This window comes from Mustelus asterias, chromosome 1 (assembly GCF_964213995.1).
Source record: "Mustelus asterias chromosome 1, sMusAst1.hap1.1, whole genome shotgun sequence".
Lineage (NCBI taxonomy): Eukaryota > Metazoa > Chordata > Chondrichthyes > Carcharhiniformes > Triakidae > Mustelus > Mustelus asterias.
Genome location: NC_135801.1, coordinates 51169916 through 51188716, shown reverse-complemented (window position 1 = coordinate 51188716; position 18801 = coordinate 51169916). Strand labels below are relative to the sequence as shown.

General features: G+C 41.5%; 1 protein-coding gene across 4 annotated transcripts in view; it reads right to left on the bottom strand.

Moving 5' to 3' along the window:
* Positions 1-1389: 1389 nt before the first annotated feature.
* abce1 (ATP-binding cassette, sub-family E (OABP), member 1) overlaps positions 1390-18801 on the bottom strand; it is a 60334-nt gene continuing 42922 nt past the window's right edge. For all 4 annotated transcript variants that reach the window (XM_078212100.1, XM_078212105.1, XM_078212101.1 and 1 more), the window contains 4 exons: positions 11557-11699; positions 7876-7998; positions 5171-5282; positions 1390-4529 (listed from right to left, as the gene is read on the bottom strand). In XM_078212100.1, the coding sequence (XP_078068226.1) occupies positions 4482-4529; positions 5171-5282; positions 7876-7998; positions 11557-11699 (426 nt within the window). In that variant the 3' untranslated portion in view covers positions 1390-4481. The remainder of the gene's footprint in view (positions 4530-5170; positions 5283-7875; positions 7999-11556; positions 11700-18801) is intronic.

Below are 18801 nucleotides of genomic sequence, written 5' to 3'. Positions count from 1 at the left end.
ATACCGTCAGAAATCATTGTTAGACAAGGATTTGCTCAATTCATGCATTGTATGTGGGTATCATTTTGATCTATCTTTTGTTTCATCGTCAATAGCCTTCACTTTTCAGTAGAATTTTGCAAAAAAGGCATTTTAGATATTCTCAGCAATTAGCTGCAGATTCAAGAATAGTTTTATTGTTTTTGCATTTCGGGTTTGATTAAAGTGCTTTGTTCAATTGCTGATTAAGATCTAAACACTTCTATCCAGGTCATAACACTTCTATTTGTATTGTCAACCAATGAGTCATGATTTCCAGGATTGTAGAGTTTGAGAAAAGATAAGCAATTAGCCCTTTAACTCACTAGATAATCCTTTAGGTGGTTTGAGTTGGAATGCCTGCTGGAGGGAACATTCTCCCAGTGGTAGTTGTGCTTTTCAGAAGGGCTCACCACTGTTTACATTTACATAGAATGTACTGTACATTCTGCCTAATAAGTGTATGCTTATGATCCACAAGCATGGTTTCACCCTTCATCTAATCCCACAGATTTCTTTCTCCCTCATGTACTTATTTGCCTTCCCTTTAAATGCATCAGGGTTATTTGTCTCAACTGTTTTTCTTGTGGCAAGTAACCAGAATAGTACCTATTCCCTATTTGGATGCTATTATATTTATGACACCTAGTTTTGTTCTTTACACAAATTGAAACATCATCTTTGTCTACTCTATAAAACCTCCATTGTCAGTTCTTTTTTCTAGGGAAAATAACCCCCAACCTGTTCCAAAGAAGTCATAATGGACTTGAACGTTAACTGTTTGTTTCTCTACCATTGCTGCCTGACCACCTGGGTTTTTTTCAGCACTTTGTTTTATCCCAACTTATCCTTCTTCCCTGTTACGTAAACTTTCTTTATGCATCTGTATCATTTTATAACCTGGAGACCAGAACTCTGCACAAATGTGGTCTATACAAGTTTAAAATTTCTCTGCTATTCAATTCTGTTCTTCCAGAAATAAATGTTTGTGCAGCTGTACCTTAAGATCCCTTTGCTCTACTTTGCCATTTACGAATTAGGAGTAAGCCACTTAGCCCTATGAGCCTGCTCCACCATTCAATTATATCATGGCTGATCAATTTTTAACCTCAATTTCACATTCCTACCTATCCCTGATAACATCTCAACCCTTTGCTTATCAAGAATCGATCTATTTCTGCCTTAAAGATATTCAAAGATTGCCTAACCTCCTTTTGTGGAAGAGAATTGCAGTGTTAATAATCCTACTTGTGACACTAATAAATAAACTTTAGATTTCCCATTATTGGAAAGAAGAGACTAGTGGGGTCCAATGGGAATCTATGTTGATACCTTTAACTACATTTATCAATAATTTAGATTACACGAGAGGACCATATATCTGAGTTTACTGATGGCAAAGACATTGGTGGTTCAGTAGTTAATAATGACGAAAGCATAAAATTACAGGAACAAATTGCAAAATACAAAACGAAACGTGGTCAATGGATTATATCTGAGTTGAAGTCATCTATTTTGGTCCATAAAAGGGTAAATATGAACAACATTTGAAGGGTGAAACACACAAATTGCTTCTCCCCTTACCGTTTTGCCCATCCTTCATTATAACTTGGTATATCCAGTTCATGATCCTGATTGTCTTGCAGCTAATTCTCATTAATGGCTACCATGTTGCACTCTAAATTGAATTGCAACTGTAATTCATTTAATTTGTTTTTCTATACTGTTTGCATAAATAACACATCAGACTACAAACCCTACTGTCCTTCCACTCTGATTCCTTCTCAAATTTATTTCCCTTATGATTTAATTACTTTTTAAAATTTTCCCTTCATCTTTGTGCTGGAGCACTATTTCTGATCATTACTCTCCCTTTTCAGTCAGTTTAACATTATTTATACTATCTATTCCACCTGAGCCCTCTGCCTCAGATTTAAAGCCCATATGACTGCCCAATCGTTTCTGCTAGAGCCCTGGCCTCAGCTAGGTTCAGGTGCAGTTCCTTTGTCCCAGTATTGGTGCCAATATTACATGAATCATTTAATCTATTTACCTCTGCAATTTGCAGATATTTCAGCTAATCAAGAAATTAGAGTTATACCCATGGATTTATGGAAAATTAACATTTTACTTTTAAAACAAAATGGAGTCGAAAAGTGAAGTGACCTCTTGACTTGGCACTACACTGGGCTAGAAGTTGGCCTGTTTGGTCAAGACATTAAAATACAAACTTTTAGAACATTTCATTGAGGATATTAAAATGCAAGAAACCTCTCCTGTGGATAAATGGCTGTGTGGCTAACAGCTTAAGCAACTAGGCCCAACATAAAATTGGACAATTTAAATTAACCCACAGTTAAACAGCTTCTGCAAGCAAAAGGTCATATAGAACTTGGACGGGACAAGGTTACCACAGATCAAAGCCAATGGGGACCAGCCCAGACCTATCGTGCATATTGCAGAGGTGCTTGACCTTAATGGGAGAATCATTATGACCTGAAATCCATCAAGTACCTAGCCATATCTTAAAGAGAACCCAGACCTCTCTTGCATATTGAAAGGAGATGCTTGACCTTAAAAATGGAAGAATTGTTATGACACAAAATCCATCAAAAGGTACTTAGCCAAAACAATTGAAAAATAATTTGTCTATTCCCCACTTTCAGCCAGACTTTCTGCTATTAACCATATCCTGAAAGGAGATATGTACACCTAGGATGACCTGGCCTAACCTCATTGGGTGTTGTGACCCCTGCTCTCAGCCCATTGGCTGAAACCCAGAGAATATTCCAGAAGGGCTTGAAGAGGGGGATTAAAAACAGACATCTTAAGGCAAATAAACCCCAGTGAAGACTCAACTGGCCTACTGTGACCCGTGACAACAGAAGAGGGCGTGCAAGATTCATCTTCGTACCAAGAAAAACCCTGAGCTCATCTAGCAACACAAGCTCAGTGAATTGAATCCAACAGCCCAGTCAACTTCACCAGAATGGGTAGGGTACATGTTTTCAGGCAGTTAGCCTAATTTGGGGGAAGTTAACAATTTGTTGTGTAGGGATTATTTCTGTATAATGAAGCTTAAGATCAAACCATAGTCCTTTGTCTCATGAAGTAAGAACACCTGGGCAAATGGGTTCTGAGTAATAGACTGATCAAAGTGTCCATATAGAGTATTTCACAGGCAACTGCCATTGTCCAAATAACTGCACAAGCTAGTTCACAATGCACTTGCAGACTTTGCCACTCCACAAAATGGGTATGAGAAGAGACCCATTCTATCGCAAGTAGATGCAAGTTGTGAAACTCAAAACACAATTGACTGTGAATGCACAAGTTGTCAAGATACTATTTGTGTGGACAATAAAAAAAACAAACAATGGTCAGGTGACAGAAACCAGGTTTTGACAAGGAACATTTATCAAGACATTTTGAGAGCAACCACGGGGGAGATAAGAGCATCCAGTCAGTCAAGAGGTGGAAAAAAGGAGCAACCATCTCTCCTCTGTCCCTTGAGGTCTTTTTTCAAACTTTAGCCTCTAGTACTCTCAGAACAGGACCTTTTGCCTACTCTTTCCCAACTTGATGGTCCCAACATGATTCACACTTAGATATTTCTCATCTTCTCCAACGTTCAAGGCAGTTCGAGGTGTCCTTCACCCTAGCAGTGGGAAGGCAATATATCATGTGGTTCTCTAGATTCTGTTTAGAAAGTATGCCCTCTATCCCAAGCATTATTGAATTTGCTCCAACTACCACATACTGTTCTCTTCTTCCCTTTGGACTCCAAGCTGTGCAGATAGACTCCCAATATTTAGACTCCCAATAAGGGAGGATTTCCTCTGTGCTAAAACAGAATCATAAATCCAAAATGACACGTGGCAAAGAGGAAGATTTTCCTCAAATTGTAGTCTACAGTAGATTTCCTACTGTGCAACTTATTGCATATCTTGCATTTTACAACCTACAAAAAGGAATAGGAAATATTGGAAACACCATTCTTGTTTTTATATGATTTAATATTGTTAATAGGATACTGTTTACTCATCAAAATGCAATTATTGTCAAAGGAAACTGATGTAAAAATAAAGCAGAATTGATATTTCCACTTTTTTTTGTTTAATATACCACAACTTCTCTGGTCACCTTTTACAGCACATGGTTGTTTTTGACCAGTTCCAAGACCTTATTTTCCACCTTGTCTGCCTCAAACTGGTGTTTTATATCACAGCCACGAATAAATAAATGTAGATGCGATAAAAACACAATTTTCAGCATCATTTACGAATTACCTACAAATGTGTTAAGGGGGAAAAGAACAATTTCAAAAAATTATTATAAAGAACTGCTCTGTAGTTGTTGGTTGAACTGTAAAAGATGCAGCCTGTCAGTTTTCATTCTAAATGTTTCTTGTATTGAATATGGCAATTTGGATTCACATATTTGGCTCTCTGAAAAGTGAAAATTTAGTCGTCCAAGAAAAAGTAGTTCCCACTTTTCTTCTGCTCCACATCCTATTGAAGAGAAAGGACAGGTCACATATCAATTTTTGTATTTTTCCCTGTTGTATTTTGTAAACATGTTTTCTGTTTTCTCCCCTCTATCATAAACTATTTAAGTCAAAGGGAAATTAATCTTTGCTGAAGCCAATTTAAAAGCAACCCATCATCGTTCACTACTCTTCCTCTTGCCACCTGGAAGAGATAGCTCAGCATCTGCACATTACCCGAAATAAGACTACAGATACATGATGTGCGGAACTGCAGATATGATTCAATTCTCATTATTTAGTGGTGCAGTGTGCTGATAGAGCCAACTGCTATACTAATGCTGACTAGAATCCTGAGAGAATAAACGTAGTGTCACTGCAACAAAGCAGGAAGACTGCCTCCTAACAGCAACCAGTGAAAACTTCTCATGATTTTCTCCAATTTTGTTAATCAATTAATATATTATATGATCATTATGTACTTGGACTCAAAAGGACAACTAGCATTTAAGACTTGGTATCAGTAGTACAAGGGAGCTTGAATAAATACTTGCATGTTTTCTATAAATATTTTGTAAACAATATGGAACTGTTTTTGATATTTTACTTTAATAATATTGCACATTGCACTCATCTGATTGTGGAGTTAATAATATTTATGCTCACCTTGATAGAATTCATCTTATTAATCCTTGGTCTGTAATTGTTTGGGTCTCTTCGGAACGTGATTTCCAGCTGAGACAAGAATTTATTCATTCCAGCAAGCAGTGTCTGTGGACTGGAATTGTTTAAAACAAAAATCAGCACAGCACAGTGAACTAAAGGTAGACGCTCCTGCATTGTTAGGTGAGAATAATGGTGAATTATTTATTCTATGCATAATTCTCACTCCCAAATAAAGTTAATTTCTATATACATCAAGGTACAACTCAAAATGGATTTAAGCTATACTTCTGCATTGAGCATTTATATTGATACTTTGGCTAATTACTTGCATATCATTTCACTTTTGTTGCATTATATCTTGATGTGGTTTGCAAAGTAACTGAATCCTTAACTGTGCAAAACAACCAAAGGCCAGCAACCACTACTAATGACACTTTGCTATTATAGTTGTGATTACAGACGGCATTGTTTCATGGTTATATCTATTGGACATGGATAATAAGTTGCTATATCTATTTTTAGTAAGGTTAACCTCATAGAAGAGCATCCAGCAGGATCAAAGAAAGGCCATCAAGTTACTCTTGTTGCAAACTATCCAAAGTACTTGCTTCAAGTTGTTCCCATTACTGCTAGCTTTACACAATAGCTGACACATGGAATGCTGATTTCCCACTTCATACTGCAGCAGTGATGGTGGACTGAGCCTTGAATGACTGCCTGCGATACATTTACCTTTCTTGCCATGCTTACATGGTGTGTGGCCCCTGTGTTTTTGGAAAACCATTGAACCTGTAAAATAGCTCTTTCTTGGCCAACTGCTTGAGCCTTTCAGTTCTCGACCTTACTGGTAACCTGCCCCGAGGAAATCCAATGGGAGGCAGAAAGACTTTGGGTTACCAGATCCATATTTTCCCCCAAATTTCCTAGTTCGCCTGCCACTGATACCAAGTGCCTGCTAAAATTCTATCCATGGGGCCCTCCTGTCGATAGTGATAGAAATATAGGAAAAGGAGCAGGCCGTTAAATCGCTCAAGTCAGTTCTGTTATTCAAGAAGGTCAAGGTGATCTAATTTATTGTATCTTTGCCCCATAATTTCTTAATATCTTTGGTCAACAAACAAACCTATCTTGGATTTAAAATTAACAAGTCACCCAGCATCAATTGGCATTTGCAGAAGAGGGTTCCAAACTTCCACTGCCCTGTGAGCCCCTTAGTCCTGGGCTCTTCACCAGTGGAAATATTTTCTATCAGTTCCTTTTAATACCTCGAGTGTTTTGGTCAAATTATCGCTTAACATTCTAAATTCTAGGAATTAGTTTGTGTAATCTCTTGTCATTATTTAATCCTTAGAGTTCAGGCCTTATTCTGGCAAATTTAAGCTGCACACCCTCAACAACCAATAAACCTTTTCCAAGGTGTAGTGCCCAGAACTAGTCACAACACTTCAGGTGTGATCTAACCAGGGTTTTGCAGAGTTGAAGCATGACTTCGACTACTTTACATTTTGGTTCTCCCATCACCTATTGTGTCGAATGTATAATTTCTGACCATTACTCTAATCTTTTCCTTTTTATTCAGTTTAGAATTTTTTATACTACGTTTACCACCTGAGCCCTCCACCCTACATACTAGTTTAAAGCCCTCATTTTCATGAGTGCCCTGGTCTCAGCATGGGTTCAGGTGGAGCCCATCCCAACAGTACAATTCCTTCCTAACCCAGTATTGAAGCTAGTGTCCAATGAAACGGAAATGAAATTTCCAATGAAACTCTTTCCCACAAGCTCTCTCAGCCATGTGTTCACCTCCTTAATTTGGTATCCATATGCTAATTTGCACGTGGTTCAGTTAATAAAGCAGAAATTATAGCCCTCGAGTTCTTGTTCTTTAACTTGTTCCTATCTTGTCGGCGCCGACGACAAATGGATCCTTCCCCTCCAAAATCCTTACAAAACAATTTGAGATGTCCCTCACCCAAGCAAGAGGTTGGCAAAACATCACGGGCTCTTGTTCCCGTTTTCAAAAGATGGTCTTTGTCCCAATAATTATTGAATCCCCTACAACTACTATTCTCAAAAGGGAGCATGTACATAGTATCACTGGATAGGATTGAATTATACAGATCTTTCTTCTCCAACTTATCTAGATTCTTTTACGCCATCTACTATTGATCACATGAATCCTTTTACAAACCCGCAACTCTCTCCAAAGTATAACCAAGATCTGGAGCAAATTGTCCAGATATTCCTTTCCCTCCCTTATCTGTCAGTGTCTCCAACTCACACTCCAGTTTAAAGACTAAGCCAGAGAGATAGAAGATAACATTTAGTGGAGGATAGACTCACTGCCCACAAACTCCAACACACTGCTGTCCAGGCCCACAAACTACTTTACTATATCTGAAGTCTAGATTATTTATTCAGACACTGGCCGGAAGTTTACCGCCCTGCCCGCCACGGGAATTGGAGGGGGCAAGGGGCGGACCATGGAAAGGTCTGTTGACCTCGGGCAGGATTTTATGGTTTTGGGACGAGCGAGGCCATAAAATCCCACCCATTTAGTCTGCTGTTCTTTTTTATGCTTGCATTAAAACATTCATCAAAATTTTAAATACTTACTGTCCCATGTTTACACAAACCACTTGTGAACTTTGCTTAAATTTCAAAATAGCTGAAAATGGGCTTACTCACCAAAAAATAAAACTTACGGATTAGCTATTGTACTCCTGGATGGTATTCCATCAAACACAATCACACGGTCAGCCAAATAGGTGGCCATTATAAAGTCATGTTCCACAACAAAAGCTGTCTTCTTAGCATGGAGGATGAAACTAAAAGATAAAACAAGTCATTATTGAGGGGAGACTTAATAGAGGTTTATAAAATGATGAAGGGGATAGATAGAGTGAACGTTCAAAGACTATTTCTTCGGGTGGATGGAGCTATTACTAGGGGGCATAACTATAGGGTTCATGGTGGGAGATATAGGAAGGATGTCCGAGGTAGGTTCTTTACTCAGAGAGTGGTTGGGGTGTGGAATGGACTGCCTGCAGTGATAGTGGAGTCAGACACTTTAGGAACATTTAAGCGGTTATTGGATAGGCACATGGAGCACACCAGGATGATAGGGAGTGGGATAGCTTGATCTTGGTTTCAGATAAAGCTCAGCACAACATCATGGTCCGAAGGGCCTGTTTTGTGCTGTACTCTTCTATGTTCTATTAACAATTTAGTAAACTAATAAGGGGGGGGGGCAGAAAAATACAGCCATTTCATGGTAGCCTAATAAAATATTGGGCTATAACTTCTGAGTTCCCCAGCGTTGGATTTGGCAGCTCTCTCAAAGATGTGCTGGGGAATCTCTATTGGAACTTTACAGGTAAGGGTTCGCAAGACTAAGTGCTAACTTCTTCTGGGTGATTGGCCCACGCTGGGAACCATCTAAAAATGTGATTTAAGTCACAAACTTTGAATGGTTCCTCCAGGATTACAATCTGAAAAGTTAGAAGAATTAAAACTTCTTCTAACTACCCAACCCAACTCGCGGACACGGCATTCCACCAACCCACCCCTCCCGGCCCCAGTCCAGATCTAGCAGTGCCTCTGGTCAAGCTGTTCCAGTATAGCTACAACTCTGGCAACTATCTGGCAACATGTAAAATGACCCAGGTATGTCCTGTCTACAAAAGGCAGGACAAATCCAATTTGGCAAATTACCAGGGATTAGTCATCAAAAGTCCTATCAAGTGGCACTTACTCAGCAACTTTTCACCCCACCAGCCTCTGCCATTTTCACCAACTCCAGCATGATGCCACCACCAAACACATCTTCCTCTCACTCCCGTCAGCATTCCACAGGGACCGTTCCCTCTGGGATACCCTGTTCCACTCTCCTATCACCCAAACAAATCCCCTGCCCATGGCACCTTCCCATACAATTGCAGAAGGTGCAACACATGCTCCTTTAACTCCTCCTTGCTCATCATCCCACGGCCCAAACTCTTTCCAGGTGAAGCAGTGCTTCATATGTACTTCCTTGAATCTGGTCTACTGCATTCACTGTTCCCAATGCAGTCTATTCTACATCGGAGAGACTAAATGCAGATCGGGTGACCACTTTGCAGAACACCTTCGTTCCATCTGCAAGTAGAACCCAGACCTTCCTGTCGCTTGCCATTTTAACAAAACTATCCTATTCTCATGTCCATCCTTGGCCTGTTGCAATGTTCCAGTGAAGCCCAACACAAACTGGAGGAACAGCACCTCATCTTCCGATAGAGGTTTTACAGTCTTCCGGACTTAACACTGAGTTCAACAACTTCAGACTATGAATTCCCTTCTCCACCTTCACCCCATTTCCATCATTTTTTTTTTCATTTCTTCCATTGGGTAGTGGCATGGTGGCACAGTGGTTAGCACTACTGCCTCACAGCACCAGGGATCCAGGTTTGATTCCTGGCTTGGGTTACTGTGTGGAGTTTGCACATTCTCCCAGTGTCTGTGTGAGTTTCCTCCAGTTTCCTCCCACACTCCAAAGATGTGTGGGTCAGGTTGATTGGCCATGCTAAATTGCCACTTACTGAGAGGGGGACTAGCAGGGTAAATATGTGGGGCTATAGGCTGGGTGGGATTGTGGTCAGTGCAGACTCGATGGGCCGAATGGCCTCCTTCTGCACTGTAGGGATTCTATGATTCATTTTTCCATTTTTTTAAAAAAACTCCGCTTTCCATCCTTTTTTCTTACTGGTCCCCTCCCACACCCACCCCACCAGGGCCATCTGTTAACTGTTCCAGGTTGTCCTTTGACACGCTACTTACCTTCTTTCTGCTATTAATACATTGTGATCTTTTAATGTGCCACTCTTCTTAGCCAAGATCACCACCATTTACATTTCCTTTGTCCTTTTGCCCATGACATCTTTGTGAAATCTCTCCATAACCTCCACCTATCACTGACCCTCTATCCAGCACCCCCACTATGCCACCAACACTCCCCTACCCTACCCTACACACACACGTATAAATCTCATTCTATTTCTAGTTGTTTCCAGCCCTGATGAAGAGTCATCCAGACCCGAAATGTTGGTTCTATTCTCTCTCCACAGATGCTGTCAGACCTAGTGAGATTTACCAGCATTTTCTATTTTTGTTTACTCAACAATAACCTGCTTAGTGACACTCAGTTTGAGTTCCAACTCAAGTTGAGTTCCACTCAAGAAGTGAGTTGACGGTGACATCAAGGTACCACCTGACCGAATGTGGCATCTTGGAGCCTTACAAAACTGAAGTCAGTAGGAATCAGGGGGAAATCTCTTCACTGGATGAAATACTCCCTGCTTGTCTGGGTGAGTGCAGTTCCAACAACACAAGAAGCTCGACATTATCCACCCTCTTAAAAAATATTGACTTCCTCCACCACCAACCCAGGGTGGCAAAAATGTGTAGCATCTACAAGACATCCGTCACACTGGTTATGCAGGCAAATACAACAGCCAGTTATCATACACAGCAAGATCACACTGTAGCAAATGAATGTACGTATCATAGAAGCACAGAGGGAGGTCTGTGCTGTTCTTTGATAGAGTTATCCATTTCGTCCCATTCCATCACTCTTTTGTCACAGCCCTGTAAATGTTTTCCCTTTAAGAATTTTTCCAATTTCGTTTTGGAAGTTGCTTTTCAATCTGTTGCCGTTACCCTTTTAGGTAATGCATTCTAAAATTACAATAACTAATTTTGAAAAATATAAGATGAGCAAATAATCCACTTTGGGCAACGTTGACACAGGAGTATTGTCAGGACATTGAGAAACTCCAAACTCTTCTTCCAGTATGAACAGGCAGTCAGCACATTGGTTTAATGCCTTATCATAGAATCCCTACAGTGCAGAAGGAGGCCATTCAGCCCATCGAATCTGCACTGATAACAATCCCACCCGAGCCCCATCCTTGAAACCCCACATAATCCCCTTACTACTAAGGGGCAATCCCACCCAGACCTGTTTCCTGTAACCCCAATTATTTACCCTACTAATGCCCCTAATCTACACATCTTCGGACACTAAGAGGCAATTTAGCATGGTCAATCCACCTAACCTGCACATCTTTGGAGTGTGGGAAGAAACCGGAGCACCCGGAGGAAATCTACGCAGACACAGGGAGAACGTACAAACCCCACACAGTCACCCGAGGCCAGAATTGAACCTGGGTCCCTGGCGCTGTGAGGCAGCAGTACTAACCACTGTACCACCGTGCCGCCCAGAATCAACACTGTCAATAAGTGTCTGTCTAAATTATGTGCTCAAGTCTGAAATCAGTTTGGAAAGTACAACCAACTGAGCCAAGTTGACACAAATGGTTAACACATTTGGGTTTCCAAAAAATACTCACCGTTTTATTACCCTTCCAGCCATTAGACGCTGTTCAGAATCCAGGTATGCTGATGGCTCATCAATCAGGTAGACATCAGCTGGCTTACCTAGGCAAAGAGCCAGAGCCACACGTTGCAATTCACCTCCAGACAAATTTTGGACCTGTTGAAATAAATACTGATTGTAAAAACAAAGGAAAATAAATGAGCAAAATATCATCTGCTGAACAGAGGCTAATGATAATGGATTCACAAGTGAGCCTCTCTCAAAGATAGCCCATTGCATTAGCCCAAACATGCTGCACTGCAAAAAGCTATAGGATGGAGTTCACAACAATGAACTGTTATTGTGAGGTTTCCACAAGAGTCCAAGTGACATGTTCTGCATATTGGAAAACTGGATGGAAGCTCTCAATGTCGTACTGGTGGTACAGGCACATTGCTGGAGAGATTGAACAGAGAAATCAAAGCTAGTTACTGTGATTTAGAATGCATTACCTAAAAGGTAAACGGCAACAGATTCAAAGGCAACTTCCAAAAATAAATTAAAGGGAAAATATTTACAGGACTGCGACAAGAGTGATGGAATGGGTGTTCTTCTAATATTCCTTGTGGGTGTTCTTCCAATATTCCAGTTTTTAATTGCATTAATGGCATTGTCATTCATTTACAAAGACAATATCTAAAAGCACAGCTTAGTGCCTTATGGCCACCTTCACAACAGCATTAAAATAGCTTTAACACACTCGCCCATTGAACTTGGAAAGTAATCCAAGAAGAAACAAGTAGATATTGTGGCCAGGAGGCCAACAGCCAGGCTTGATGGAAATTAGAATAAGCCAAGGAGAGAGAGTTTAAGGCAAGCTCAGACATGTTCTGGGAGCTATGACCTGAGACTCCCGGCTTTGTCTGTAAGGACAACGTTATGGATGCTTGCCAGATACACTGACGCTATATATGGAATGACTACGTATGTTCCGCACACCTGGGAATACAGATCTACAGGTACTCCTGGCGTCTTCCATATTTGGACTTTGTAATCCCATTTGCTGGCTGCCAGGGAAATTTCTGGAAAGGCACCAAAAGGAGACAAGAGGGGAATCCTAGAAACCCCGCCAGCAAAGACTCGGTGTCGACAGGAGAGATACAACAAGGATATAGTGGAGAATCTGCGGAGACTTGATACCAACGTTCGCCATGTGAAAGTTCCTGAGTTCGGAACTCAGCCAAGATCCAAGAACAAGATTTGTATCCCGAGGAGTGAGCCTAGCCAGTTCAATCTCACGGGTTGCATTCAGGTCTTAGATTAACGTGCTAGAGTAGTTTTTGATTAAGTTAAAGAAGTTTCATTTAGTGAAGGTGTTTTGTTCCAGTTTGGTACCAAAAGTATTGTAATAAAAACAAAGTTTATTTAAATATAATCACGAGTTGACTCTCTGCCATCAGTTCGTCACACAAGAGCGAGCATCTTGGTAAAAGAGCTATAATATACGGGTCAAAGTGTCTATTTCCAGCCAACAGTATTGAGCATGTACAATTCTGAAATAAGTCATCTGAACTGTTGTAACCAGCTATATATCCATCAATGAAATCAGTCAAGAGATTGTCACCCATTCCCTTCAAATATGCCTCAAATCCCCAACTTCATGATTAAAAAAAGAACAGGATCACATAACTGCGACAGCCCAGAAGGCTATTTGGCCCATCACGTTTCATCATATTCCAATCCTCTTGTGATAAAGGCCAACATTCTACTTGCCTTCCCAATTGCTTGCTGTACCTTCATGCTAACCTGCTGAGAGTCCTATACAAAGACATCCAGACTCCTTGCTACTGCAATATTCGGCAATTTCTCTCAATTTAAATACTACTCTGCTTTACTATTCTTCCTGCCAAAGTGGACAACCTCACATTTCTTCACATTATACATCATCTGCCAGATTTGTCAACTCACTTAATCTATCTATATCCCTTTGCATCCTCACAACTTGCTTTCCTATCCAACTTCCTACAATCAACAAATCTAGCTACAATACAGTTGGTCCCTTCATCCAAGTGGGCCCAAGCACTGATTCCTGTTACACGCCACAAGTTACAATCTGCCAACCTGAAAATCAGCAATCTATCCCAACTCTCTGCTTCCTGTAACTTCATAGAATCATAGAAACCCTACAGTGCAGGAGGCGGCCATTCAGCCCATCGAGTCTGCACCGACAACAATCCCACCCAGGCCCTATCCCCACTTAGTTACCCTGCTAATCCCTCTAACCTATCACATCCTGGGACACTAAGGGTTAATTTAGACATGTCCAAACAACCTAACCCGCACATCTTTGGACTGTGGGAGGAAACCGGAGCACCCGGAGGAAACCAAGCAATCATGGGGAGAATGTGCAAACTGCACACAGACAGTGACCCAAGTTGGGAATCGAATCCAGGGTGAGAGGCAGCAGTACTAACCACTGTGCCGCCCACTTAGCTAATTCTCTATCCGTGCTAATATATCACCATTAACAACATGATCACTTACCTACCTCGTGCAGTGACCTTGTGTATAGCACCTTCCTTCATGCCTTTCGGAGATCCAAATGCACATCTACTGGTTCCCCTATATCTGTCCTGCTTGTGACATCCTCAAAAAATTCTAATAAATGTGTCAAACAAAATTTCCCTTTCACAAAATCACATGACTGAACCTGATAGTATTATGATTTTCTTAAAATGTTCTGCTACTACCTCCTAAATAATGGATTCTAGCATTTTCTCAATTACAATCTCTTCTCAAAGTTTAGGTTCCTGGAAGGAGAGCAAAACCATGGGTCTGCTTGGCTCCAGTACTTCATGTAGTTGCTATTATTGATCTAAAACATGACCATTCAATTTTAATTGCATCACTATTGGTGGCCATGCCTTAGAAGAACATAAGAAATAGGAGGAAGCCATTCAGCGCTTCAAGCCCGCTCTTCCATTCAGTGGGATCATGGCTGCTTATTTAGAATCATAGAAACCCTACAGTGCAGAAAGAGGCCATTCGGCCCATCAAGTCTGCACCGACCACAATCCCACCCAGGCCCTACCCCCACATATTTTCCCGCTAATCCTTCTAACCTACGCATCTCAGGACTCTAAGGGGCAATTTTTAACCTGGCCAATCAACCTAACCCGCACATCTTTGGACTGTGGGAGGAAACCGGAGCACCCGGAGGAAACCCACGCAGACACGAGGAGAATGTGCAAACTCCACACAGACAGTGACCTGAGCCGGGAATCGAACCTGGGACCCTGGAGCTGTGAAGCAGCAGTGTTAACCACTGTGCTACCGTGCCGCCCCATTTATTTACTTCAACCCATTTTCGTGCACCATCCCTGTATCCCTTGATGTTTTAATATGTAGAAATCTATTGACCACAGTCTTGAACAAACTCAGCGACTGAGTCTCCACAGCCCTCAAGCAGAGAATTGCAAAGAATCTACAACCTCTAAGTAAAGAAATTCCTCCTCATCTCAGTCCGAAATGGCATACATCTTTCCTTAGGTATGGAAACCATAACTGTCCCAAATACTCCAAATGTGGTCTCACCAATATTTTTTGCAGCAAGACATCTTTACTCCTATACTCAAATCCTCTTGTAATAAAGGTCAACATACCATACATACAAACATAGCTTGAACATACTTAATAACACAGCCTCTACAGTGTAAAGAAATCCGCAACTTTACTACCTTCTGAGAGAAGAAATTCCTCCTCATCTCTGAGGTTATGCCCTTTGGTCCTAGACTCTCCCACAAAGGGAAGCAACCTCTGAGCATCTACCTTGTTAAGCACCCTGATAATCCTAAATGTCTTAATAAGGCTGTTTCTCATTTTTCTAAACTCCAATGAGTACATTGAAGAAATACTCTATTCGATGACCTCACGTTTCTCCACATTGTATTCCATCTGCCGATTTTTTAACCCACATACAGCCTCTCCAAATCCCCTGAAATTTCTTTGCATCCTCCTCACACTGCCACCTTGTTTTGTCTCATCTGTGAACTTGGAAACACTATATTTAATCCCCACATTCATCATTAATACAGATTATGAATAGCTGTGGCCCCAAGCACTGATTCTCGGAATACCTCATTAGTGTGGAATTAAGCGTTAATCTCTTGCCTGAAAATCAAACACAAATATCCAACACAAATATTTAAATATCTTTCAGGCTAAAGGGAGTAAAAGAAAATCTTAGCGGGACAAGCCAGGAGAGTTAATTGAGGCAGTTAGAAACCAGTTAAGACTGGTTTCTGAAAAAAGGAGGCCGAGTGTATAAAATACATGCCTCAAACTGTACAGTGGGCGGCACGGTGGCACAGTGGTTAGCACTGTTGCCTCAGGGACCCGGCTTCGATTCCAGCCTCAGGTCACTGTCAGTGCGGAGTTTGCATGTTCTCCCTGTGTCTGTGTGAGTTTCCCCTGGGTGCTCCGGTTTCCTCCCACACTCCAAAGATGTGCAGGTTAGGCCAATTGGCCATGATAAATTGACCCTTAGTGCCAGGGAGTCGAGCAGGATAAATACGTGGGGTGACAGGATAGGGCCTGGGTGGGATTGTTGTCGGTGCAGACTTGATGGGCCTCCTTCTGCACTGTAGGGATTCTATGATACTATGAGTGCTAACTGCAGAGAGTGGATATCTGGAGTTGAGGCAAGTGTGGGAGTTCATTGTTTGGTAAGTAGCTGCTAATTTAAAATACTCATTCTAAATTGCTTTCAGGTTAAAAGTAAAAGGGAGAAATATTTTCCGGATTCAAAAAATCTAAAGTCCAGTCAGAAATGTAAAAAACAAATTAAAATCAAATGACATAAAAACATAGAAAATAGGAGTAGGCCATTCAACTCTTCATTTTGATCATGGCTGATCATCAAGTTCAATATCCTGATCCCGCCTCACCCCATATCCCTTGATCCTTTTAGCCAAGATATCTTTAGCCCCAAGAGTTACATCTAATTTCTTCTTGAAATTACACAATGTTTTGGCCTCAAATACTTTCTGTGGTAGTGAATTCCACAGATTCACCACTCACTGGGTGAAGAAACTTCTCACCAAAGTCCAAAAAGTTTTACCCCTTATCCTCAAGCTGTGATCTCCTAGTTCTGGACTGCCCTAGCATTGGGAATATTCTTTCTGAACCTACCTTGTCTAATCCTGTTAGAATTTTATAAGTTTCTATGAGATCCCCTCTCATTTAACTCCAATGAAGATAATCCGAACCAACTTAGTCTCTCCTCATATGACAAACCTGCCATCCCAGGAATCAGCCTGGTAAACCTTCGCTACACTCCCTCTATAGCAAGGATATCCTTCCACAGTCAAGGACACCAAAACTGCACACAATACTCCAGGTGTGGCCTCACCAACACCCTGTACAATTGCAGTAAAACATCCCTATTCCTATACTCAAATCCTCTCGCTATGAAGGCCAACATACCATTTACCGTCTTACTGCCTGCTGTACTTGCGCACTTATTTTCAGCGACTGATGTATAAGGACACCAAGGTCGCACTGAGTATCCATTTCTCTCAATTTATATCCATTCAAGTAATAATTTGTCTTATTATTGCTACCGAAGTGGATAACCCCACATTATACTGCATCTGCCATGCATATGTCCACTCACTCAGCCCGTCCAAATCACGCTGAAGCATCTCTGCATCCTCCTCACAGTTCACCCTCCCACCCAACTTTGTATCATCTGCAAATTTGGAGATAACACATTTAGTTCCCTCTTCCAAATCATTAATATATAATGTGAATAGTTGGGGTCTTAGTACAGATCCCTGCGGGTACCCCACCAGTCACTACTTGCCAATTGAAAAAAGACCCACACATGCCAACTCTTTGCTAGCCAGCTTTCTATCCATCTCAAGATACTATCCGCAATCCTATACGCTATTACTTTACATAGCAGTCTGCTATGTGAGGCCTTGTCGAAAGCCTTCTGAAAGTCTAAATAAACCACTGATTTATTTAACTAATTAAATCAGATAGTGATGCAGGGCCAGGCAATGTGTTTTACCTGCATGACGTGGGAGCTGGTGGACCTCATTGTGGTTCCTAATGACCACATCTGCAGCAAGTGTTGGCTGATCAAGGAACTCCGGTAAGAAGTCTCACAACACCAGGTTAAAGTCCAACAGGTTTATTTGGTGGCAAAAGCCACTAGCTTTCGGAGCGCTGCTCCTTCGTCAGGAGGAAGGAGCAGCGCTCCGAAAGCTAGTGGCTTTTGCCACCAAATAAACCTGTTGGACTTTAACCTGGTGTTGTGAGACTTCTTACTGTGTTTACCCCAGTCCAACGCCGGCGTCTCCACATCAAGGAACTCCGGCCCAGAGTTGATAAGCTGGAATCCAACCTCTGGACACAGTGACTTATCAGGGAGGAGAAAGTGTTACCGGAACACTGTGATTCTGGAGACATCATAACCCATCGATTAACTACCATGAATTCGGCCAGTGGACAGTGTGACTACAAGTGAAGCAGGTAGAGGGATCCAGGAGGTAGGGTTGCAGGAACCTCAGCCCTTGTCCAACAAGTTTGAGATTCTTGCTTGACGGGTGGGCACTGTAGGGAGGATGAGCAAACTGATCACAGCACCATGATACAGGGAGCCACTCAAGTGGGGGCGGGGGTAGAAATATAATCATAATCGGGGATAATATAGATAGAGGCATAGACACTGTTCTCTGTGGCCAGGATAAGAATCCCGAAGGCTGTGTTGCTTACCTGATGCCAGGGATCGGGATATTACATCAGGGCTACAGAGGAACTTGGAGTGGAAGTGGAAGACCAGTTGTCGTGGTCCACGTAGGTACCAACGATAGAGGGAAAACAAGGATGGAGATTCTGCTGAAGAAATAAGAGCAGCTAGGGGCTAAATTAAAAAGCAGAAATAAAAAGGTAATAATTTCTGGATTTCTACCTGAGCCACAAGTTAATTGGCACAGGGTCAATAAGACTAAAGAGGTAAATGTATGGCTCAAAGATTGGTGTGGAAGAAATGGGTTTGAATTCATGGGATATTGGCACCAGTACTGGGGAAGGAGGGAACTGTTCCAGTGGGATGGACTCCACCTGAATCATGCTGGGACCAGGGTCCTGGTGAATCACATAATTCAGGCTGTAAACAAGGCTTTAAACTAAAAGGGGGGGGGGGGGTTAAGTTACATGGAAAATTTTAAAAATCAAAGTTAGAAGGTAGGAGTGCAGGTTAGTAATGAGGCTG